The 26,943-nt window shown below is 38.3% G+C and overlaps 1 protein-coding gene across 15 annotated transcripts in view; it reads left to right on the forward strand.

The window, feature by feature from the left end:
* magi2a (membrane associated guanylate kinase, WW and PDZ domain containing 2a) overlaps positions 1 to 26,943 on the forward strand; it is a 238,717-nt gene that overhangs the window by 118,153 nt on the left and 93,621 nt on the right. For all 15 annotated transcript variants that reach the window (XM_051890872.1, XM_051890871.1, XM_051890874.1 and 12 more), the window contains exon 3: positions 24,005 to 24,124. In XM_051890872.1, coding sequence (XP_051746832.1) covers positions 24,005 to 24,124 — 120 coding nt within the window. The remainder of the gene's footprint in view (positions 1 to 24,004; positions 24,125 to 26,943) is intronic.

The raw sequence follows: 26,943 nt of genomic DNA on the forward strand, positions 1-26,943 counted from the left end.
TGCAAAGTATATTGTCTTTGATTTAGTCTGTAGGAGATTTCATTGGAGATATTTGGGAGATTAATATGCTGTAGGATTTTATAGGTCTATAAAGAGTCAGCATTTTCAGCTGAAGATACTCCAATTCTTTTGAGAATAAATCATGACATTGGCTCTGTTCCAAACCCTAGTACACTGCCTTGTTGTCTACATAGGCAGCTACTTTCTAAAGCAACATCCTAGTCGAAATAGAACCTCAAGTGACTGATTTAAAGTCCATTAACACCAACCTGAACTTACCACACAAACAGATGCACAGGAGACTCATAGTGCTTATAGTTCACTACAGGAAAGTTTTGCCTTAGACTGTTGCTAAGCTAATGATAAAGCATACCAATAAGCACAAAAACACACACGTGCACATACATTGGTCTATAATAGTCAATTTTTAAAGCAATAGCTCTCCCAAAACATAACATTGTCAATGAACTGACCCTTTTGTTCTTCGAAACTTTTTTATTTTTTCTGTGGAAGCCATGGAAAGCTATTTTGGAGATTCTCTGAGAACATATTGTGATCATCAAAAGGCAAAAAATAAACAAAAGCAAAAGTAGTCCATACAACAGCACTGTTTTCAAAAATCTTCTGAAGCCATATAGCTTTGAGTGAGGAATAAAGCAAAATTTAAGTTGTCATTCACCTAAAATTTTAGTGCCTGCCATAGCTGTCAAATCTCAATTGTGCATTCACGTTTTAAAATTGGTGTGTCAAGATACGCAACACCTGGTTTGACATCAGTAACACCAAATGGCTTTGGTTCTCACGTCTCCTAACCAAACATTATGTTAGAAGTGCCTTAAAATGCTCTCTAAGAAGAAAGCTTATTTGGTTTTGGAACAGAGCTATTGTCTCTCAGTGTTCTAGAAAATTCTATTATGTTCAAATGCTTTTTTTTCAGATGTCATTGTCCTTTCCCATATCCTGTGCACCCAGGGTTTAGCCAAGGGAAAGGTGACAGTCTTCCCTCACCATGTGCAAAAATCACTGTAACTGGATATTCGGCACCAGTGAATGGCTTTTATGGAACCCCCTAAAAGATTCCTATTAAAACCTGTATATGGCCAGAGATGATTTGTCTGTGGGTGAAATTGGATTAGTTGAACTGTAAAGCTTCAACGTCGTGCTTGAGACTCACTCTATCTCTCTGGCCGTCCGCCATTAAACAGAGAGGGAGAAAAGAGGAAAAAACTTAAATTGCATTGGTGGAAGTGGTCATGGCGGACACCTTTAGTGGGATCCAATTAATTTTTATGTGGAGTTGGCAGTCTGTGGTGGGCAGGGGTTGACTTTGGTGTCTGTGAGTATAGCTGATGTACTATAGATTATATAAAATGTGTTTTGATGATATCTTGGGAACTATATGAGTGTTTTCTGGTTTGATACTTGTCATGTCTACAAGTGCGCCAGTATCTTTTCGAAAATTTTACAGAAAATAATTGCAGTTCTGTCTATGCTTTCAACATTCAGTCATTTCATGCTAAAAGAGCTAGAAGAGAAAAGACTGAAAGGCGAGAGAAGAAAGGAACGACTGACAAAATAAAAAATGCAAATATAAAAATTTAAACATTGGGGGACATGTTTCCCCCATTTCCCCAACTTCAAATAAGAACCTTAACCTTAAAAGTTTAACCTTAAAAATGAAGTAACCAAACAGTTTTTTTTTGCCTTAGTTCTAGTTACTCATCTGTTGTCATTTTTATGGCTAAAATTTAAATGCCGGAGCAGGGGGAATGGACCTACCTGGACCGTTCTTTATGTGTTTTCTACTACACCAGCCTCAACAAGCAGTCGAAGGCACTCCTGCCCATACAAGCACCTTGAGGGAGCTTTTTTGAATATGTGGAGTGGGTGCTGCTTCAAAGTAACTCACCGTTTACAGTATACATCACGGATGAGGACATCACCAGCCCCACTCCAGACCCAGAGCCCAGCCAGCCATTAGCCAAGTCCGCTGCAGGAATGCCAGAGCCCACCACTGACTTGGAGCCTGAGCCCGCCATGACAACAGAGCCGGAGCGATCACCAGAGGCTGAATCTGTCATGGTGTGTGAGCCGGCAACAGGGACTGTCGTCAAGGGCATGTTAGTGGAGTTAGTGGGGATAGATTGGAGCCCCGCTTATCCTCCCACCTTTGAGTTACAGATGTAAAGCTGTGTTGATAAGGATTTATTGTTGTTTGATGAGCTGGATGAGGAGACTTTTGTTGCACTCCAGTCACCGCTGGTCCCATCCAGTTCCATATCATCTTAGTCATTGCTAGATATGTTATATGATTAGCTGGATGAGGTTTTTGCTGCCCTTCAGTCACCACCAGTCCCAGCCAGTTCCATGTCATCTCAGTCATCACTGGAAATGTTCAGGTCATCGCTGAATAATCCCTGTTCCAAGTGGTCCAAGTCGTCACTGATTGAGCACAGCACCAAGACTCGTTCATTGCGGATGGTCCTGCCCAGCCTCCCTTTCCCTCCTCCGCTGCCAAATCCATCCAGTTCATCAAACTTGCCTCCACTGTCTCCCTTCAGCCCCTCAGCTCTGCTGCACGGATCTGCCTGGGGCTTTCCAGTCATCAGCTCTGCCTTAGCTCGTGGGATCCCTCAGCTCCACCTCAAGTCTCCAAGCCCCGAACTCCACCTCGGCCCCCCGAGCCATCGGCTCCAACTTGACTCAACGCTCCCTCGGCTCCACCATGGACTGCCATCCCTCAGGCTCTGCCGGGCTTCCTTGTACCTCTGGCACTTCCTTGGTCTGCCATCGCTCTGGCTCCGCCTCAGAATTCTGAGTCAGCTGTGCCTCGACTCTCCACCACTCTGCCTCTGCTGGGCTCCTCCTTCCTTCTGGGTTCCACCATAGACCTCACTCCCATCGTCTTCGCCCCGGTCTGCCAAGCCCACACCTCCACCTCAGTCATGCCTGCCTGCAGCTCCACCGTGTCCCTCCAGGCCTTTGGTGTCACTCTGGCTCCACCTTTGGTCTCTACCTCCACCAGTTCTACCTCAGTCAGTTGTCTCCCTGGTTCCACCCAGTCTCTCCACCATGGCTTCTCCCTCCATCGGCTCCCCTGTGGACCTTCATCCTGTCATGGTTTCATCCTGCTCCTCATGTCTCTGCTCTGGTTCCTCCTGTCTCCGCCCTGGCTCCTCCCACCTTCATCTCCTTCCTGGTCATTGTCTCCTTGGTGTATTCCTATGCCTGCTCCTCATTCTCCTCCAGAGCCCCTGCTCTCCTTCCTTTCTCAGTTTTTTGCCTCTTTACCATGCAAGGACGTGCTGGAGAGGGGGAGTTATGTCACGGTCATGTTTAGTTTTTGTCTTGTTTAATTTTCAGTCTTAGTTTTCTTTGTCACTGTTTGTCCTAGTTCTAGTTACTTTTTCTTGTTGTCATGGTTTCTAATTAGTTAACTGTTCCCTCTTCGATTGCTTACCTTTGTGTATTTAAGCCCTCAGTTCTCCTCTGTCCATGGTTTCGTGTTAACGTTTCTCTGTGTGTGTGTGTGTGTGTGTGTGTGTGTGTTTCCTCAGAAGTACTCATCCACTATTAATGCATAAATAAGCAATCATTAAAAGTTCAGCAAAACCTTCAAGGCTTGTGAGTTCTCAGAAATCCTGTACTGGTAAATGCTTTATTTCTCATAGTGAATTTTCATTGTTTATTAAAAATTAGGCATGATTGGTGGGGCAGTTCATTCCTTTCTAATTGTGAGCCTGAGCATGTGGGTTACCATTGTTGACAGAATATAAAGTGTAATATTCAACGACACTTCCTCACACAGCAGTCAGCTCACGGCACTGTTTCCTCCACTTTACACACGAGTTTACTTTGCATTAGTATTTATATAAAAATTGTCTCCAAATCTTTATCTTCTGCTACCAGTTAGCTGCCGAGTGGGTACGTTTTTTTGAGAGCACAGTCTTCGCCCGTAGCAAGAAACTGAGCACCAGAAGGAGGCAAATATGTGAATTATTCATCCCAGCATTTTTATTATTTATGATTTTTGTATAAACTTGTATTATGCAATAGATTTTTTTGTGATGTTTCAGACTTTGGTGTAAGATTTTGTTGTTTACTGTCATTTGGGCAGTGAGGGTATAAGACAGTTTCATGTTTTGAACAGAGCAGACTTATAAACCTACCTGTGAAAGTACCTGTGAAACAACTGGATTTGTTTACTGACTGTCTAAGTAATTCAAACCATTTTTAAGTGATCTCGTAATGTGGAAGACAAAGTTCTGTGTGAGTCTCAATGAAACGCTCAGGCTTTGTTCCAAACCATTGTAAGCTGCCTTGCTGTATACTGTCTAGATTGTCAGTATTGTAACCTTCAGGGAATCTAACTCTGATTTCCACTCATCCATCCATTCCACTCAAATAGCGTTTTTCATGAGAAGTTTGAAGTCAGTGATGTTTGGTGCTAGCATGCTGCTAAGCTAACAACATGAAACATAAATACATGGCACAAAGCTATTTTAATTAATACTCATTTGTACACCTGTAAAGTTGTTCATATGTAAATAATTTTCGTTTTATTAAATATTTTAGTGTATATGTAAACATAAGTAAATACGCGTGTGGTTGAATCACATTTTTACGTAAAATACATACAAATATTCATGAGATCACATTGGTCTGAGACCTCAAGGCCATTTTTATAGCTCAAAAAATAACAGGTTGAGACTTCATGACTTTTCATTATCTTCTGAGAACTGATTTTACACAAAATACAACTTGATAATGCACTTCAAACATCCATCATTAAAATCTAGGCTCATTGGAAACACGTGCCAAAAATGTACCTAAAATCCACTGCAGTTTCTAGCTGGAATGGACAGTAGATGCAGTGAAACGGCAACAACTTGTATTTATTTTCACACAAATTATGATTACGGGGCAGAATATTGATTAATAAAGACTTATTTTCATGTGATTTCTTGCACAATGCTATGTTTTGACCTCAAAACACTTTTGCCATTGTGCATGGTTTGGAATCTAAAGCATTTTAACATTTACATCACATAGCCAGCCCTATATGTAAGGCATTTTTATTGTAATAAACTTGCTTGGTAGCTCACCTGGTACAGCATTGCACTTGTGTTGTGGAACACTTGGGTGCGAGTCCCGTGAAACAAGAGTCACGATAAAAGAGCTCAAAGACTTGTAGAACCATGCAAAAATGGCATGATTTCTTCTGTAAATCACACTTCACGCTTTCACGCTTGCTTTTTTTACACTATCGGTTAGGTTTAAGGTAGGGTTAGTGTACACAATAAAAAATTTGGGTTAAATATGGACGAACCCAACCACTGGTTTAAATTAATCAAGGTTAACTTCAACCCATATTTGACCCCAAACATGGGTCGAAACAACCCAGGATTTTTTAGAGTGTAGGTTGTACATTATTTTTAAATTCTGTTTTTAGTTCTTTTAGCGCCATTTCATCACTGGGGTCTCTGGGAAGCCATGAAAACAATAAAGTCAAATCTGAACAGAACTTGCACATTTAAATATTGGTTATAAAGCACAAATAAGAACAAAATGGAAGGCCTCATTATATGTGCACAGGGTGTCTATATGTATAATTGGCTCTCATTTGCATAATCATCCCCCACCATTTGTTTTCTCCATATGTTGAGGTATGTATAATTGAAGATGCTGAAAAGCTTTTTTTTTTTTTTTTCTCTGGAAGCGTTTGAGGCTTAGATTGCAGTGGTGTTCAATAATGTTTTTTCTTCTCACTCTCTCGTTTCTTCCCTCGACCTCCCCGCCCATCCTCTCCACTCATCTCTTCTCCTCCCATCATCTCAGGAGAGGATATGACTGCAGGGCTGGCGGCCTTTAGCTGTAATTGGTGACTCTATTAACTGAAAGAGGGGGAAAATGACAACGTATAAATGGAAGAGACAATGAAGTCTTTGTTTATAATAGCGTACAAACACTCACTGCATGCATGCACCTTCCCTCTGATTTTAATATGTGCTTCCTCCTAACATGTGCGGAGCTCCCGTGGGTCAAAAAAATAACATATGCAAACCCGTATATAATAATAATTCCCTCAGATGCTCAGACATGGTTGTGCCTGTAAAGCTCAGTGATGCAAATACACAAGAGAACCCAGCTTAGTGTCACTTTTGAAGTAAAAGAGGTCAAGTGTTTGAACATTTCGTCCATTTGGAGATGTAATTTCCTTAATATTTGACCTTTCTGTCACAATTTCTACATGATGAAATATTTTCAACCTTGGCATAAAAAGAACAACTTTATTTTTTTTATAAAATATGTAATATAATAGCAATGGAGTTATAAGATTCTATTAATTTATATGACGTTATCAGGACAAATATTTTGATTTTTAGTTGTTTTAGTTTACTTTAATGCTTGTTATTTCAGTCATTATATAAGTCATTTTTAGGCCTTCTTGGAAATTTGCTGAAGGCTTCTAGTGGTCCCTGATTGAGAATCATCACTGACCCTGGTTTTTGAAGGAATAGATCACCCAAAAGTTAAAATTCTGTAATTATTTATTCATGAAACATTTATTTATGTAACCTGTGGGCATTTCTTTCTTCCATGGACCACAAAAGGAGATATTTTGAAGAATGTTCACACTGCGCTTGCAGTGAAATGAAAGCATAATGAGGTTGTTACGGAGCCCCCCACATGGCATAAAGGGGGAAAAAAAGGTATATCGTGGCCACAAATGAATTAATTCCCATGACTTACTAATACGCCAGCATGTTTTAATGATTCCTTCCCATGTTTTAAAGGGTTAGTTCACAAATTTCTGTCATTAATTACTCACTCTCATGTCATTCCACACCTGTAAGACCTTCGTTCATCTTCGGAACACAAATTAAGATATTTTTGATAAAATCCGATGGCTCAGTGAGGCCTCCATTGCCAGCAAGACAATTAACACATTCAGATGCCCAGAAAGGGACTAAAGACATATTTAAAACAGTTCATGTGTGTACAGTGGTTCAACCTTAATGTTATGAAGCGACGAGAATACAAAAAAACAAAATAATTACTTTATTCAACAATATCTAGTGATGGTCGATTTCAAAACACTGCTTCATGAAGCTTCGAAGCTTTATGAATCTTTTGTTTCGAATCAGTGGTTCGGAATGTGTATCAAACTGCCAAAGTCACGCCCCCAGTGGTGAACCATTGAAATTTCTAAACACTTATGACGTAACGAAGCCTCATTTACTGAAATCACATGACTTTGGCAGTTTCATACACGCTCCAAACCACTGATTGAAAACAAAAGATTCGTAAAGCTTCGAAGCTTCATGAAGCAGTGTTTTGAAATCGCTCATCACTAGTTATTGTTGAATAAAGTGGTTATTTTGTTTTTTTGGCAGGTCAAGCTCTAAAAAAAGACACAATAAAGTACCATAAAAGTATCCAAAATGACTCATACTTTGAATTCCAAGTCTTCTGAGGCCATATGATTTGTTATCTCATATCTCTGACCAGTCTTTGTGCATTATTAGCTTCTATAGATACAAATTGAGTCACACAGCTCTCTCTCTCAGTCTTGCAACAGTAATATTTACAGAGGATTAGGTTGACAGCAAAGCATCTAATCTGGGATCAGGCCAACAGTCATTCAACACATTCTGATGCCCAGAGGCTATGACACACTGTGACATCATCCCTCCCTCAAGCCCTCTGTGTTCTCTGTGTCTTTCATCCCTTTCTCTTCTGGTCTCTCACTCTGAGACACATCATCATCTGGGTCATTTTTTGGAAATGGTGCTTTTTCCAGTTTGATAAGGTGGTTTTTAAAGGAAATTTGTGCAAGCATTTAAGCATTCCATTGGATAAATACTGTATGTTAAGTTATTAAGTAACTACTTGTGCCATCTCAAGGTAAATTATATACAATATTTGCTGGGATATAAATATGCTTTTCAGAAAGGTAGCGGTTGCAGTAACAGGGCTTAAAGTTTTACAGTTTAATTTCAGATTATAAGCCCTGTGTTAAAGGTCATGAAACTACAAGATGATCTTTTTAGAAAGAAAATGTAATGCTGTAATTTTTTGCTAATATCCACTTTTAAATGATCAATTGTTACAAAATCATGGTAACAGGATTGACATTTTAATTTGTGTTCCGAAGATGAAAAAAAAAAAAAGTAAGGGTTTAGAACAACACGAGGGTGAGTACTTTCAAAAAAATTCATTTTTGGGTGAACTAACCCTTTAAAGAGTTCACTTCTTGGACGATGACAGAAGAACTTGATACTTTAGTTTATGAAGTAGTTTATTACTTTAAAAAGGGAAAAATATGGTTGACGCATTACCTGGAGCCTTTTTAATAATACGTATCAACTTAAATATATAAAGAGAGATAATAAAGAAAAAATGCTAGCTTTTTATTTCCATATATTTCATTTTTAATAAAATGTGCATATTTGCTAATACAGCAAGGAAATGTTGGAAAAGGACTAAAAAAGGCATCTTCAGGATGAAAGAAAAAAAATTGTAGATTATACTAAAATAAAATAAAGGTATCGTTACCATTCAAAAGTTTTGAAAGAAATTTAAAAGAAGGAAATTTTATTTTGCAAAAAAATGCAAAACAAATGCTGTTCTCTTGAAATTTCTATTCAAAAAATCCTGAAAAAATGTATCATGGTTTTCACAAAAATATTATGCAGCACATATTTTCAACATTGACAATAATGAATGATTCTTGAGCAGCAAATCAGCATATGAGAATGATTTCTGAAGAAACGTGTGACATTGAAGACTGAATTAATGATGCTGAAAATTCGGCGTAGCCATCACAGGAATAAATAATGTATTAAAATAGATAACAGTTATTTTAAAGTGTAATAATGTTTTTTGTTTGTTTGTTTGTTTTTTGATCAAATAAATGGAGCCTTGGTGACTTCTTTTTTTAAAAACATTGAAGAGAAGATTTTAAAAATCTTACAAACCCAAACTTTTGAACTGTAGTGTAGTTGGAAAAAAAAAAAAGTTTTTTTTAAAAAAAATGTCTAGCTAAATATATTTAGTGAATTTGCCATCAGTTATTCATTCTTAAAAATATTTTTTACTCATATAAGGTACCCATTTTATAGAATGACACATCTACTGTATTGCTGCTGCTTGCCTGACTGCCTTGCCTGCTGTTTTCCACATCTACAGATGAGCAGGCGGAAACATCCTGGGACGCCCACTGCACCTTCTCACCCTCTCTCGGTTGGCATGAGATTAAAGGAAGGGGGTCAGACAGATTGTTGAGGTTACATCTCAGATAAGATCAGAAATGTGTTCGCTGTCAAAGCTCTTCAAATTGCATATTTTTTTTCCAAGCTGATCCTTCTTTTCCGCCACTACGCTGTGAGTGAATGCTCAGATGCCTGTATGCCTGTGAAGTGGGAGGAAAGCAAAGCTTTTTAGTCATCCAAAAAGGTAAACAAGGGAGGGAGAGATATGAAGCATGAGAGATCAAAAATACGATTGGAGGGAACACCCTACCCATCACCAGAAAGCTTGGAGAAAAGCTGTGCATGTCACAGAACCTAGAGGAGTGTTTTATATGGAAATAAAACATGATGTTCCTGCATAAGGTTACATACAATTTGTCAGAGTCATTTTGAGATGTAGTCTTTTGCCTGGGTAGAAAGGGTTGTTGTAATTCACTTTGTTGCTTCTGTGATTGTTTAAAGCAGATCTTTGGTTTTGGAGGGGGTGAAACCCCTTGTTGTTTTGTTTCTGTGAGGTTTGTGATGTATATTCTGTCAGCCAAGTGAGATAAAGTATATATAAATAGCATTACAGCTGCTGAATGTCTTCATGTATGTTTCTGCCTTCTGTTTTAAAGTTGGTGTGGGTGTATAAGTTAGTGATAGCGTAATAGTTAAGAATAGGCTGCTAGTACAAAGTTTGCTGGTTCAGTTCCACATCTAACTGTATTGAAAACCAACTGGGATTGTCATAGTACATATTTAAACAGTTATTATTCAACTTTTATCATGAAAATGCTTCTTATTCAACTGAGTAAATGTTGGATTTGTTTGATTGGACAGTGTGTAGGAGTATGATGACTAAATAAGGGGGCCAAGAGACACAGTCATTTCCTTATGTCTCAAATGTGTTTACTGCGTAAGCATCTTTTGAGATCCGCTGAATAACCCACTGAGGGGATTGCATCGCCCATTTCAAGAGTCCCCTCAGGCTATCAGTCATAGTAGAGGGTGTTTGTAAAAGCCACAAATCCATGCGAGTTATTAATATCAATGCATCTGTTATGGCAGAACAAATAATATGGTTTTAAATGCACAAATGTTAACAAATAGGCAGTGACGTATCACAGTGATGTTTTCCCTTCTTTTCTCACTTCTTCCTTCCTCTCTGGCATTAATAATACCAGTGAGTCAATAGCCTTCTTGGAGGTGTAGCTAATAATGGATTTCTTTGGAGGGCAGGGTTGTTACCGTTTCAACAGGGTAGCAGGTCGATTTGCTGGTTCTGAAATCAATCTTGCGTGTCCACCATCAATCACTGTGAAGCACAGTGTTCTCACGTCCTTGAACTTTTCTGATTTGTGGCTTCTTACTAGTTAAAAGAGCTCAAACACATTGTTAATCTTGTTTGTATTTCCTAGCTTTGTTGAAAACAAAACCACCGGTGTGCCTCAGGGGTCAATATTAGGTCCAGTGGTGTTGTAAATTATTTACTTTTGTCTTTTACTGAATGCTCATCATTGTCGTTTTCTCAGGTCCATAATAGTGGATCTTTAAAGCATCTCTATACCTTTCTGCTTGGGTGAAGTGTGTGGAAAGTGCATTGAAAGCAAATTGTTCACTGTGCATCTCAAAGGTCCCATATTACCAGACACCTAGTTTTTATTTCTAGCGGCATCCGGGGATAATCCAGCCTCGTACACAGCATTATAAGGACTTTGCCGTTTCCTAATTGACTAATGGTCAGATTAGGAAGAACACAATAGACCTCGCTGACACGGCCTCTCGCAGTGATAACAGATGGATTACGAATTGAAACAGGACAGGCAGAACGGTAGTACTGTGAAAACATTACCTCAGCTGATTGGAATGAGATGAGTATCACTATGAATGACAGGTCTCACAAGCTCTGTTCCAAAATATAGTGAACCTCTATGCTGTCTACTATCTACAGAGACATCTATACTCAACTGAAACAGAACCTTATAAGTGAATGGTTTAGAACGCTATTTATAGTCAGCAACTCTGCATGGTATGGAGCCCCCGCACATGACATGCAAGAAAAAAAATGTAATAGTGCGCACGATTTGCTAATTCGTTCCCTCGATTTACTAAATCATGCGCACGTTTTAGTAAATCGAGGGAACGAAATAGTAAATCGTGCGCACGTTTTAGTAAATTGAGGGAACGAATTAATAAATCGTGTGCACGATTTAGCCTACTATTTTTTTCCTTCATGTCATGTCCGGGGCTCCATAGCATGGCGCACAAATCACAAACCTTATGTGAAGCACACAGGAAAACGTAACATGTTGCTAAGCTAATGACACGGTACTCTAACAAGAGTATTCTCTATGGGGATACATTTCTTTAAAACGTGATATTCTTACACGACCATTCAAGAGTTTGGGGTCAGTAAGAGTCTTATGTTCACCAATGAAACAGTAGTATCATTAAATATTATTATATTTTAATAATAGTTTTCTATTTTAATATAATTTACAAATTTAATATAATAATAACATTTTATTTTTTTCTGTAATGGCAAAGCTCAATTTTCTATGGCCATTATTCCAGTCTTTAGTGTCACGTGGATCCTTCAAGAAACATTTGTTTTTAATATTATTAGTTGAAAATGGTTGTGCTGCTTAATAAATTATGGAATCATTTTTAATGATTCTTTAATTAACAGCAAGTTTGAACAGCAACATTTATTTGAAAGATAAATCTTTTGTAACATTATAAACGTCTTTACTGTCATTTTTCTTCATTTTTAAGTGTCAGTTTCTTCCCCCTGGTTTCACAGACAAGGCTTAAAGGGATAGTTCACCCAAAAATAAAAAAAATTGATGTTTATCTGCTTACCCCCAGGGCATCCAAGATGTAGGTGACTTTGTTTCTTCAGTAGAACACAAATGATGATTTTTAACTCCAACCGTTGTCGTCTGTCAGTCGTATAATACATGTCAGTGGCAACACAATCTATAAGAGTCAAAAAAACATGCACAGACAAATCCAAATTAAACCCTGCAGCTCGTGACGACACATTGATGTCCTAAGACACGAAGCGATCGGTTTGTGCGAGAAACCGAACAGTATTTATATCATTTTTTACCTCTAAAACAACACTATGTCTAACTGCATTGCGCATCCGGTTAGTGAGGTCTGAACGCGTTCTGATGACGGAAGTGATGTCTCGCGCTTATACTTCAATGAGTGCGAGACATCACTTCCATTGTCACAACGCGTTCAGACCTCACCAACCAGATGCGCAACGCAGTTGGACATAGTGGTGTCTTAGAGGTAAAAAATGATATAAATACTGTTCGGTTTCTCGCACAAACCGATTGTTTCGTGTCTTAGGACATCAATGTGTCGTCACGAGCTGCAGGTTTTAATTTGAATTTGTCTGTGCATGTTTTTTTGACTCTTATAGATGGAGTTCCCATTGACATGCATTATACGACTGACAGACTGCAACAGTTGGAGTTAAAAATCATCATTTGTGTTCTACTGAAGAAACAAAGTCACCTACATCTTGAATGCCCTGGGGGTAAGCAGATAAACATCAAATTTTCATTTTTGGGTGAACTATCCCTTTAATCTTGTCCCCGACTAAAATTCATGTTTTTAACTGAAAACAACTTGCACTGTCAGTGTGTCAGTGCTTTTGTTTTGTGTCAAGATGCACACCAGTAATGTTTTTTGTTTGTTTGTTTGTTTTTTCCTAAGGCACATTTATAGAAGCTACTTAAATGCCCTAATTGAACTAAGGCCTAATCCTGGCTTAGTCTAAGCCCTGTCTGTGAAACCGGCCTTTAAGTGTTGTCTTAATTCCCTGTGCTTCTGTTGTCAGTGACTCTTATTTTGATATTCTTTTGTCTTGTTGTGCCTATGTTCAGTTCCTGTGTTTCCACGGCTGAATCCCAAATGGCACCCTAAACCCTCACGGTCTTCCTCTGAGTCCGCACTTTCATGACGTAATGCCGCTTTGTCTGCCGGGTAAAGTCCCCTGCATAGCTCGCAAACTTGCGGGCTCAGCTGAAGTGTGCATAGCGGCTGCAAAGGGGGTGCTCACGAGCAATAATGAATGGGACACCCTACTGTCTCGTGGACTTAATGGACGAGCACGTGGCAGCCATTGTAAGTCCACAAGACTGAAAGTGCAAAGAAGTGTGCCATTTGGGATTCAGCCCACAAAGCCACTTGAAGGCAAGCATGCAACCTTAACCAAAAAAAGTGTAACACTAGCTAACACTACGGTACGCAGGGAAGGAGACAAGAAACTGTTTTTTTAATGATTATCAATGGAGGAGAGGCTTCACTGCACTGAATAAACCACTTTTGTGAGGAAATAGCTTATCATTTAATGAATCAGCAGACAATTGGCAATCTTCAACATGTTTGCTTTTAAACATAAGTTTTGGATTGATTAATTTTTAGAGTTTACACCGAAATAAATACTGTTTTATAAGAGAAGTCATGGACAATTGCGTAACAGGTAGGATTCAGTTTACGACACTTCTCATTCATTTCTATGGTATCCCCAAACAGTGTTTGACTGTCGCACAACTCTGAACGAAATTAACGACGTTAAAGCTGTAACGTGATTGTTTATCAAGGCACACATGATCCAAGTTAGCTGTTACACTTTCTCCAGTGGTAGAGCCATAGACCCTGACATCTTCCAATAATAATACCATCTCTGGTTTGCATTGCTGTCTTGTTAGTTTCCATAGATACCCTGGTTAATCTCCATGTCAACTAATCACCTGCATCTGTCTATCATTAGCCTCTTGTTATCCAGTGTTTTTAAACCCCCAGTCATCTCTGTTCAGTGTCTTGTGTTAACGTTTCATGCTGATATTTCTTGTTATTTCTTCTTCGTGTTTATTAAATATGATTTCATCGGTCATCTGCTTCAAGCCTCTTGAATCTGGATTATCAAGTCAAGCCAGTATGCGACAAAAGTTACACTGACCCCAAACTTTTGAATGCTAGTGTATCTTAGTCTTGTTTTCCAGTTAAATAATTAAATATAGTCATATATTTAAAACAAGGTAAATTTATTTGATAAGCAAATTGCTAAATATTTTACAACTTGTTTTCAAAGAATTTATATTTCATTTGATTTATTTTTCCATCCATCCATCCATCCCATTATAGAAGGCAGCATGGACAAATCTTTGCATTGGGAAGCGCGTCTATGATGGCTCCTTCCATTGCCTCCTCCTCAGTTTCCTGCTTCTTTTCCATTGCTCCACCATTCCCATTGCCTGCATGCTCCTCACTTTCTTTAGTATTTTCTCCCTGGCTGTTCCACTTCATCAGACCACCACAGTCCATTACATCCCATATCTCAGAATCTTGCCAGAATAAAGCTGCTTTTCCAGAGTAAATGGGTTGGTGGTTGCGGATTGCAATTGCCAGTTCCTTTTGCAAAGCATTAATAACAAGCTGTAATTTCCCCTGATGAATCACAGTGCAATGTTGTCATATTGTCTCATAAACAGGAGAAAGAAGAAGTAGGTCACCGTCTTTTTTCATCACAAGCCGCATTCTCTGCAAGGCATTACTTGCAGTGATGCTTTCATGCATGGGCAAGACAGGATTGGGATCCTTGGCAGCTGTAAGGCTGATTTTCCTTAATGTTTTCGGACAGCAACTGTATGTGCCATGACTTTGAGGGCTAGCACAGAAGTTGCCTAAAGTCTTTCTTTAGAGTCTGTCACATCGCAGTGCCTGGTCCTTAGATCAAGTGACGGTAATCTTGTATCTCCCAGCAAGACCAGACAGAGAGACTTAGGAATCAAGTTCAAGGAAACGAGACAGAGTCCATATTGCAGGCATTAGGAAGTGTCCAGAGGCATCCTTTGGGTTTGGTTAGTGCTCCATCCTGACCTCGGTTTGGTTGCCAAGATGATTCATAGCACCCGACCACAGAACAGAAGCATGCCACAGAAAGCTGCACAAACCCCATTCTACACCAGCTCTTTAGAAGAACAAGCACAAAGACTGTACGGGCTTCTCGCATGGCTCGGTGCCTACTAACACAGTAACAGTAATCCTCTTGGATCAGAGCAAGATAATCACATGCACAAGACAACAGAGGAAACACCAGAAGTGATGGATTTCCAGCTAAGCATCTCATATCTTTCATCAAATGGAAATGCAGCGCATGCTTTGCACATGTTCCTCTGCATTAAACATTGAACTGAATTCAACATGTTGTTAAATGACTTATTCAAACAGGAGCTGTGGCTTAGCGGTGAGCTCACATGCTTCATCACATTGTGCTGTGGTGCTCATGCAAGCATCGCAAGTTGAATTCTCTTTTCTTCTTGAAATGAAATGAAAATTCTGTCTTTAATTACTCACCCTCATGTCGTTCCACACCCGTAAGACCTTCGTTCATCTTCGGAACACAAATTAAGATATTTTTGATTAAATCCGATGGCTTGTGAGGCCTGCATTGACAAAAAGTTAATTTAGACTTTCAAGCGCCCAGAAAGCTACTAAAAACATTTTTAAAACAGTTCATGTGACTATAATGGTTCAACTTTAATGTTATGAAGCGAATACTTTTTGTGCACCAAAAAAACAAAATAAAAACTTTATTCAACAACATCTAGTTAAGGATGATTTCAAAACACTGCTTCATGAAGCTTCAAAGCTTTACAAATCTTTTGTTTCAAATCAGTGGTTTGGATCACTGCCAAAGTCACGTGAACCATTGAAAATTTACTTATGACGTAACAAAGCCTCGTGCCAAGCCTTTGGCAGTTTGGGATCATTTGATACGTGCTCCGAACCACTGATTCGAAACAAGATTCGTAAAGCTTTGAAGCTTCAGGAAGCAGTGTTCATGAATCACCCTTCACTAGATATCGTTGAATAAAGTCACTTTGTTTGTTTTTTTGTGCACAAAAAGTATTCTCGTCGCTTCATTACATTAGGGTTGAACCACTGTAGTCACATGAACTGTTTTAAATATATCTTTAGTACCTTTCTGGGCATTTGAAAGTCTAAATTAACTTGCTGTCAATGCAGGCCTCTCTGAGCCATCGGATTTGATCAAAAATATCTTAATTTGTGTTCCGAAGATGAACGAAGGTGTTACGTGTGGAACGACATGAGGGTGAGTAATTAATGACAGAATTTTCATTTTTGGGTGAACTAACCCTTTAAAGTTGAAGCTCAAAAGAAACTCTTGTTTCAAGAACAAGACATGCTTGATTCAGGAAATTGCTACAGATTGGCCATTTTTAATACACTGCAAAAAGCCCCTATTGAAACGGCAAAATGCGCCTACTGTAATTATATACAAAATGGGTTGAGCTGAAATACCTTGATAAAAATTTTCCAAAATATCCAGCCTTAAGTACCATATCTAGCTTCTAAAATATAATGGCCTAAAATTATTTGAGTTCAACTTTATTATTTTTTATTATTTTTCCCATAAGATTTGCTTGTTTCAAAAGCAGCATTTGTTGCAACGCATTCATCGTTAACTGAGATTTTTGGAGAGAACTAGTTGTTTATGGATAATATAATACAATTACCCAAGGGATGTGCTATCATGTCCATGCAGTGAAAATCAAGACCTTCTAGACAGTATGAAGCACATACTGTTCTTGTTACATGCCTTATGAGGCTGCAAACCCATGCCAAAACATAGCCCACGCGCCATGTTTTCAAAGAAACGGCAAGCCCAAATCCTTCACGCCTCTCTTCGTTTTTTCTACCTTGCTTGAGCAAATGTGCAAAGACACTATTTCCAGATAGTATATTCCTTCCCCCTTCTTCTCAGCAGGAGATATAGAGGTACATTTTGTACACAGGAAGATGGTGCCACTTTAAAGTGGGCGATACTGAGGACAAATAACTAGCCGTCTGCAGCCCTGAGAAGCTGTGTGCTTTTTTGCAGATTGCTGCAGCCCAGGATTGCTCATGTGGAAAGAATCACTTTTTTCTCTTCCTCTAGAGGTTGGTAAACTGGAAAGTGCTTCCCGACTGTAGTTGAATTAGATGTAAATTGGTTAAAAGCTTGATTAAGAAAAACACTCTGGAGAGAATCTCAGTAAACTAATAAAATAGGATTTTGCATTGTTTGTCCTAAGTATTATCCCATGATATATGTCTATTATCTGTCTATTACATGCAAAGCACTGAACTCTATGGAGCGAAGCGGTACTGGGCAATTTACGTAGTAATTAAGTGGCTCAAAAATCTGCACAAGATGCAAGAGATATCTATCTTGCATGTATCTAGACATTTTGAGTTGTGTGGCTCAATGTAGATAGCATGTTTACAGTGTTCTTTCTGCCTATCTAACCTCCTTCCATGATGCAGGTGTGTTGAAACCTTGGAGTCATGTGAAAAGGATGGAAGATATCAACCGAATCTATTAGCATGACAGAAGTATTTAGACAGCTAGAACAGCATTAGCAAAACACAGCCTTCATAAATATGAGATGACCCAGAATTCAGCATTATGAGGAAACACCTCAAAATGGTGCTAAATGAATTACATTCTAAAATGTGAGTAATTCATCTGTGCTCCCTTGAGAAAGTACTGTCATCACCAACTGGATAGCATGGCTAATTATACAGTAGCTGTCCAGCATCAAAGGTCCACTTTGAAATTAGCATAGACACTCTCAGAAAAAAGCTGTCACTGGGGTGGTACCCTTTCCAAAATACTAATATATACTATTTAGGTACTATTATGCACCCTTTAGGGATAAATAAATAAATAAGGTAAAAAAAAAAAAATATATATATATATTTTTTTTTAAAGGGTACTGTACCTACTATTTTTACTCGAGTGTGAATACATCTTTCTGTGGATGTAAATGTGAGTTTGCATAGTTTTTACACAAGTAGCTTTGTTGTAATGTTAATGAATTTGGAGCTTTCTAAATGAGCGACTACATGCACAAGGTTAGCAATTGGCATAAAACATGCCCAAATCATCTCCATATAAAGGCTTTCCACACAGCCATTCTCAGCAGACAAACAACACTCTCTAAAGACTTGCTCTTTTCTAATGAAATGTATTTAAGATTAAAAATATATGTAAATATATGTATTGCATCTTAACATGTTTATAAGGCTACCAAGAGTATGTGATGTTATACATATGTGAACAACTTTTCAGTTGTTCCTACATTTTTCGTAATAAAAAAAAAATTGTACGAAAGTTAGTACCTGGATGGGAGACCTCCTGGGAAAACTAGGTTGCTGCTGCACTCAAAAAAAAAAAAAAAGTGCTATATAGCACTAAAAGTGGTTCTTGGCTCATAATCATAGGGGGACCACTTTTGGTGCTATGTAGTACCATATCTTTAAAGGTGCTCTACAGCACCTTTGTCAAATGGTGCTAAACAGCACCAACAGTGGTTCTTTGGCTCGTAAAGAACCTTTAAAGGGGCTTAACAGGTTCTTTGAAAGGCAGTGGTGCTATATAGCACCTTAACCACCCCAAAGAACCACTGAAGAACCATACAGGGGCTTAACAGGTTCTGGATACGGTAGTGGTGCTATATAGCACCTCAGTTATCCCAAAGAACTGCTGAAGAACCACTGAAGCACCAAGATTTGGTGCTATACGACACTTAAAGTGGTTCCCCTATGATTACGGGCCAAAGAACCACTTTTAGTACTATATAGCACCATTTTTTTTAGAGTGTGGAAGAGGTGTTAGTGAGGCCAGCAGGGGGTGCTCACCCTGTGGTCTGTCTGGGTCCTAACACACCAGTAAAGTGATGGGGACAGTATACTGTCAAAAAACACCGTTCTTCGGATGAGACATTAAACCGAGGTCCTGACTCTCTGTGGTCGTTAAAAAATCCCAGGATGTCCTTTGAAAAGAGTAGGGGTATAACAGTGCACTGTAAACCCGAATAAGTTGGCAAAACTCACAAAAATTGAGACAATCAGTTGCCTCAAAATTTTTAAGTTAAGAAATTCAAAGTTTAAGTACACATTTAACTTAAAATTAACATGTAACCCCAATTTATTAGTGTAAAATTAGCTAGCTATAACAAGCTAATTCAGAAAATGCTAACTTGCTAATTTGCTAACATGTTAACAATAGCATGGTATAGCACTGAATGCTGAATGAATATAACATAATACAACAATTTAACATACTTGCTCTCAAACCAAGCCGCATGTACCACTTGTTACCATGATGGTAACTTTCCAAAAACCCACATTAACAGAAACTCTTTTAAATTAGCATAACAAAACATTAATCACTACTAAATCTCCCACTTAACATTAATCTTGCACAAAAAACATTAACACTTAATTTTAGCATTTACTCTCCCTTTTGAGTGCCGTGGGCAAAGCATGCTGGGAAATAGATTCCCAACCCAGTTTCAGTTAAACTTAAGTTTGTCTAAATTAAAATAAATAAGTTCATAAAACTCAAAACAATGAAACAGTTCAGTTTATTTAAGATATATCGGTTCTGTGAACTTGAAAGAAAATGAAAGTGCTAAATACTCATAAAAGTTCATTTGACTGAACTCATTTGTTTAATTGAAGTTTGTCCTACTCAAACCAATTAATTATTTTGAGCGTTAGTGTTAACAGTGTGAATGAGACCCAGTGTGAATCAGACTTAGCATGTCCACGTTATTCTCTGATGCTAGATATTGTACATTACTGTCTTCTCCATTCAAAACTGACCAAGTATTAATGAAAAACATCTTTGCAACGTGACATTCACAGCCAACAGTCACCAACGATGTCTGCCTTTCTCTGGAAAGCCAGTGTGAAGTGTTGTGTTTTTGGTTAGCATCTAGCTACAGTTTGTATCGGCTCAAGATAAACAGATTGATGCGCATCTCGTCAACAAAGCCTTTCTGCCAAAGTAGCTGCCTCACTCGAGAAGAAATCACTGGCGTGGAGATCGATCCATCTCCCAGCAATTTGCTTTTCTCATTTAAAGTATGATTTATCAACAAATTGAGCTTTAAGACAATGTTGGCAAGCGATTTAATGGTCGTAGTGGATTCATTTTCTTTTCATTATGTTATTACACGCTTGGGTAGTCTGCGGTATTGTGAGATATTCTAGTTGTCGTGATGAGGCACGACGTCTTGCGCAGTCTTCTGACAAGGTTTGGCCCCGCGTAGACACAGGTCCCTAGACTGGAGACGTTCCTTTTGCCCCTATTTCCTGTGAACTGTCATTAGCATGCCCATCATAACTCTGAATGATAGGTTATCATGGTGGAAAGACACCAGGCTCTGGGGCTTGTTGTCTTTGTGTAGCTATTGACTGATAGATGATGAGAGATGATGTGAGTTTCAAACACTGGTGACAACTTGATGACCGTGCGGGGCTCCTGTTGGGATTCTCTGCAACACTTGATGCCACCGTCTCAGAGGAGTGCGAATCTCTGCTGTCAGATGTGGTTTTTAAACTGCCTTAGTTGAATTTTGATTGCCGTGAACTGGCAGTTGGTAGGTCAGGTAATGGATGAGAGTATAACCGTTTCACATCTGCCAGTATTTGGATAATTTTCTGTGTTGTTTGCTTCTAATATTGTTTGTGCGGTACTTCAGTTATGGGAAGGGGTGAGTATGCAGGTCATTTGAGTTATTAAGGTATTAATGTGTCCAAAAAATACTTCCATATGGTTTTGAAAAGCTTTTGTATCATTTTCAAAAAGTTTAAATGTAATTAATTTAATTTAATATTATCTAATGTTGTCATGTGGTGACCATAAAAATGTAATGACAAATTGTTCTCATTTTTCTATGTTTACATGTATCTCGAATTAGGGATGCACGATATATCGGCCACCATATCGGTATCGGCTGATATATGTTTATTTTTAATGTTATCGTTATCAGCCCGATAAGAAAATTTGGCCGATATGTTAAAGCTGATAAATAATGGGTTATTTCCTTCAGCTGAGACACTTAAGATGCACACTGTCCGCCATTATGGTTTTGAATTGCTTGAAATATGATTGAAATCACTTCAAAAAGTGCAACGTACAGCCAAGTCTGTCATATTGGCTACATAATATGAGAATACATATAATGAGAAGAACATTATAATTTTGTGCTTGGGACATGGATTTCAATGGTGAGACTTGTGTTTTTGTAATCAGGCTCTCAAAAATTATATAAAAAATTTGAATTAGATTTATCGGCCAATATATCAGTTATCGGCTTTTAAATACAAAGAATTATCGGTTATTGGTATCGGCCAAAATTTTCATATCGGTGCATCCCTATCTTGAATGATTAATTCAAAAATATCATTCAGTTTTGGGGGCATCACACCATGTGATATTTTACAGTCTAAACTAACCTTACCTTGTCATAAAAAGGTTAATTTATCTGATATTTTAAGACACTTGTTGACCTTTTAATAAAGAATATGTTAAACTTTTACATGTGGTTTTCCTATGTAAAGGAAAATCACGTTGTACCACCCTGACATTTTTTTTTTTACTTTATGCCCCTAACACAATATCAAAATGAATTTCAATTTAGACAGTAAAAAATTGTTATCACAGAAAAGATGTATTCAAACCATTATAAGTTTAAACTGCATTTTAATGTGTTTTTGAATAAATTAAAAGATCCAGACTAAAAAAGAATGAGTGTCATGTCATTGACCCTGGAGTCAGGTGTTTACTGTTGGCATTCCTGCAGTGAGCTGCCTTAACATGCAGAGTTTAGAAATACCCCAGTGCTTTCTCAGCTAGCAGCAATTAGCACAAACTCTGGAGCTCCTCGCTGGCTAATTACTGCTCTGCTATATCCAGGACGCAGGAATACATTAACACTTCAGTTTACCATTTTAACCCCTTGCTACATGTACATACACTTTAAACTGTTCTCATTGTAAACTCGAGGGGTTGTTTGTGTTTATTTCTTTTTCAGTAGCTTGGAAATTGTTAGCATTTAAAGGTTGTAAAAATCGAAAAATTTTACCACCACACACTTTATTTTTAGCTGGAATAGGCATGTTTAGCTGGTATCCTAGCCTGACCAAGCTGGTGTTCAGCTGGTCAGTCAGCTGGTATCCTAGCCTGAGTAACAAACACATAAACCCCTTTAAAATTATATTAGCAAATCAGACCAACCAGCTTGGTGGCTAGCTAAGACGCAGCGTATCTGAGGCTAGTTTAGGTGTGCCCAGGTATTCTCCTGGAGGATCAACATTCTGCGAAGTTTAGCGCCAACCCAAATTAAATACACCTTAACCAGGTGATAAAGGTCTTTTGGAATGCTATAGACTTCTAGGCAGGTGTGTTGGGGCAGGGTATAGCTACACTCCATAAACTGAATTTAGAAACCCTATGTCACGTGTATGTTCTGTTTAGTTCATTTTCTGTCATGTCTGTATCAGTTCTCATTAGTTGCAATGGTTTCTGATTAGTTAATCTTTATCCAGCTGTTCCTGTTTAGTTCCCTCATTTAGCTTGTGTATTTGTATGGTGTCTTCTACCCGAGTTTGCTATTAAAGGGTTAGTTCACCCAAAAATTTAAATTATCCCATGATTTACTCACCCTCAAACCATCCTAGGTGTATTTTCTTCTTTCAGACGAACACGATCAGAGATATATTTAAAAATATCCTTAGTCCTCCAAGGTTTATAATGGTTGCGAATGGCAGCCTAAATTTTGAAGACAAAAAATGCATCCATCCATAAAAAAAAATTAATCCATACGACTCCAGGGGGTTAACAAAGGCCTTCCGAAGCAAATCGATGCGTTCGTTTAAGACAAATATCCTTATTTAAAACTTTATAAAGTAAAATAACGAGCTTCTGGCGCGACAGCCATACGTATGAAAAGAAGTTAGTCTGAAAGAAGTTAAGTCATATACACCTAGGATGGCTTGAGGGTGGAATCATTTTTGGGTGAACTATTCCTTTAAACATTGTGTGTTCCTCTCACCAAAGCGTTACACTAGTTTAAGCTGTTTGTAGTATTCTAGTTTCACAAAGATTTGTAGATGTATCTTCTAGACTTAACAGAATTCTCCAAAACAAGGGTTAAACAGCTGCCAAACAGTGTTTTGGTTATGCTGCATGATAAATGTCACTAGAGCATATTTTGTTATAAGACTTGACTGCAAATTTTGAAAGTCTGGGTTAGGGTTAGGGTTAGGGTTAGGCGAGTCAAAAGTTCCTCAAAGAAGTTTATGTTCATCAAGGCTGCATCAAAAATACAAAACAATTTAAAATGTAATTTATTATTTATACATTGAATTTTCAGCAGCAAGGGGTTAAAATTTATTCCTTGTGGAAACTGAGATTTTATTTTCAGAATAAAAAATTCCATTGAACAGCATTTATTTGGAATAGAAATCTTTTGTAACATTATAAATGTCTTTACTTTTGTCAACAAAATAATACTGTGATGCATAATGATAAATTCTTTAGATTTTGGAAAAGCTACATTTTTCAAGGCTTGTATGTTTCCTTTTGTATGGACAAGGTTGCATCATTTTTTTCACCTTAGAACCTCAAAACCCTCATATTTTGTTTTTCTTCCTTCCCTGTTGTCTTTTTGTGTCTCTGACAGACTGTCAGACAGCATATGTGGCACTCTGTGTAAAAATTAAGTGAACCAGTTACTCGGGCACCTGTTCTGTTTGGCTCATGTTGAGCTTCGCTATAAAAACCTTTTTTTTGTTGGATGAGTTTTCTAGCTGCTGATTAAGCCCATGGCTCAAACCCTTAGGGGGCTCGCTGACCTGAACTAACTCCCGCCTCTCTCTTTTCTCTGTAGGTACAACCAGGCAGCCTAAAGAAGGAGAGGTTCCGGGAGTAGACTACAACTTTGTGACCGTAGAGCGGTTTGTGGAATTGGAGAAAAGTGGAGCTTTGCTGGAAAGTGGAACTTATGAAGGTAAGTTGGCCGAGTTGCACAATCACATATCAAGTTATAGTTTTTGTCCCAATATCTCGTTGCTAGGATTAGGGATTTGAGCAAGCCCTAACCTAACTAACCAACCACTAGCTAAGTATTAAACTCAATATGCTACGGACATGAGTGATACCTCAAATCATGGAGTTTCTTGAGGTGAAGTGTGCTATTACTTCTCTAAGCGTTTTTTAACATGGCGAGCAATAAGGTCAGCTAAAAAATTCCATAGATTTTCATTGAAGGAGGAAACTGTACCAGATCAAAATATCAGTAGCTGGGTTTCTATCCAAGTTTTGGGATGCTGCATAAAAATGTTAGATTGAAACAAACATTTTTTAGACTAACACATGTTAGATTGAAACAAAAATGTTCAAAACTCACTTTGGATAGATACATGTTTTTATTCAGTAAGAACATTTGCATAAACTGCAATGGAAACAATTCTTGGATTTGACTCTGCCTCAACAAAGGTATATGACTGAATAATTCTCTCAGAGAACAAAAGAAAACATCTTGCTCTGGACATTCTGAAATGCTGGAGCCTGTCATCAAAATGATTGACTACTATTACCTCCTAGAACTGTTTGACGAGCTCTCGCTCCCAGACGGAAGGGATCTGCTGCTGATTGCTAGCAAACATGAAGTTCATCAGAGCATTTTGTTTGTGTGCTCTAAAATGCAAGTAATTTATTACAATTAATAATGAGCCACAGTGGCATCCCCAGTGGCTACAACTTCTATTTCCATTTCTATTATGTGACAGTTTCCCTGAAAGTGACAAATGAAATTCATTTCCGTCAGCTTATGGGATGGCAATGCTGATTTATTCACAATTTGTTTTGTAATATTTGTTTTTTCGAGACCCTCTGTGAATAAGAGAGAACGGATCTTGGGAAATTATCTGATTGGCAGTAAATCTAGTTAATTCACAGCATGATATAAAAAATAACCTAAAGGGAATCTGATTCTCTAGGGTGTTGTGAGCTTAGCCTTTCTTCACTTCAAAAGTCCAACAACTCCATCCCTTGAATAAATATCTATGTCCCCCCCTCTCTCTTTCGGTCCATATCCACTTCTTTCCTCTGAGTTGACTCTGTGACTGAAAGGGACAGAAGAGAATCTCTATTTGTGAAATAGAGCAACTCTTCTCTGTATACTCTGTTTTTTCACATTAATTCTTCCTCAGTGTTCATAATGGTGATTTTGATTTTGATCATGTTTTAAAGATTGTGACTGGCACAGACACTTTCTCAGTTCGGCTTTAAAGGGGACCTATTATGCCCCTTTTACAAGATGTAATATAAGTCTCAGGTGTCCCCAGAATGTGTCTGTGAAGTTTCAGCCAAAAATACCCCACAGATAATTTATTATACCATGTTGTAAATGCTCATTTTGAGTGAAAGCAAAAAAAAATCTGTTTTTGTGCGTGTCTTTAAATGCAAATGAGCTGCTGCTTCCCACCCCCCTTTCCAGAAGTGGGCAGAGCCTGTACAACTCGTGCCTCGGATACTCTGCAAAAAAACTAACAAAACATCTGTTTTGGTGTCAGTGCCGATGGTCTAGTGGTTAGTGCGCTGACATGTGGCGCAAATGTGGTCACGGCGACCCATGTTCGATTCCCGTCTCGGGGTCCTTTGCCAATCCTGCCCCCCTCTCTCCGCCCAATGCTTTCCTGTCTGCTCTCTGAATAAAAGCCCATAAATATAACTTTAAAAAAAAAAAAAAACATCTGTTTTGTTTTGATTATCATCTCCATCACGGAGGCCATGTTCATGTGACATTGCAGTTCTTTGTCATCATGAAAGTTAATTATTTGCATGCGTTTTAAAGCCATAATAGTTTAAACTTCTGATATATGGTTTTCAGAATCAAGTATTTCAGACTTGATCAACTTAGATACAAAGAAACACTTACATTTGTGCTTTATTCATGCTTTATTCTATTGTTATTTTTTTAAATCCATATTTATGAGTTACAGCTGTTGTGCGCTGTAGCATCATGTCAGGTAGTGACCCAGGGAGAATTGAAGGCACACTCAACCAGATGCCCTGCTCTCCTCAAGAGCCTGTTCATCCCAGGGGAGCCATGGCACTATTACTGAGTCTGTAAACATAGAACAGCACTCGCTCACACACTCATCGTTTGAGCAACAGTTTGTGTGTGATGTTGTACAGGTGTCGGAGTCCTGGTTAATGTCCTGCTGGACTTTTGTGGGTTTTTGGTTTGTTTGCAGAGACATGATTTTCACTGACCGAGCAATGCAAAAAACACAGATATCACAAACACATCACTCACATTTACTTAGTCATCTAAATGAGTATATACCACAGACATATTTTTATATAAAGCTAATTATAATTACTAATATGTGTGTAGATTAGGGTATTGACGGCAGGGGCATGTCCCTATTAAATTACTATTAAATAAAATTAATTATTAAAAGTGATTCAATTAACACCTTAATGTTAGCTTAACCATTTGTTTCTTTGATTCCAAAGTTTGCTTTTACGTTCATGTTCACAGTTAAAGGATTAGTTCACTTTAAAATGAAAATTACCCCAAGCTTTACTCACCCTCAAGCCATCCTAGGTGTGTATGATTTTCTTCTTTCTGATGAACACAATTTGAGATATATTAATAAATATCCTGATGCATCCGAGCTTTATAATGGCAGTGAGCGTTACCAATGAGTATGAGCTGAAGAAAGTGTCTCCATCCACATCCATCCATCATAAACGTACTCCACACTGCTCCGGGGGGTTAATAAAGGCCTTCTGAAGTGAAGCAATGCGTTTGTGTAA

The sequence above is a fragment of the Ctenopharyngodon idella genome, chromosome 4 (assembly GCF_019924925.1).
Source record: "Ctenopharyngodon idella isolate HZGC_01 chromosome 4, HZGC01, whole genome shotgun sequence".
In the NCBI taxonomy this organism is placed as follows: Eukaryota; Metazoa; Chordata; class Actinopteri; order Cypriniformes; family Xenocyprididae; genus Ctenopharyngodon; species Ctenopharyngodon idella.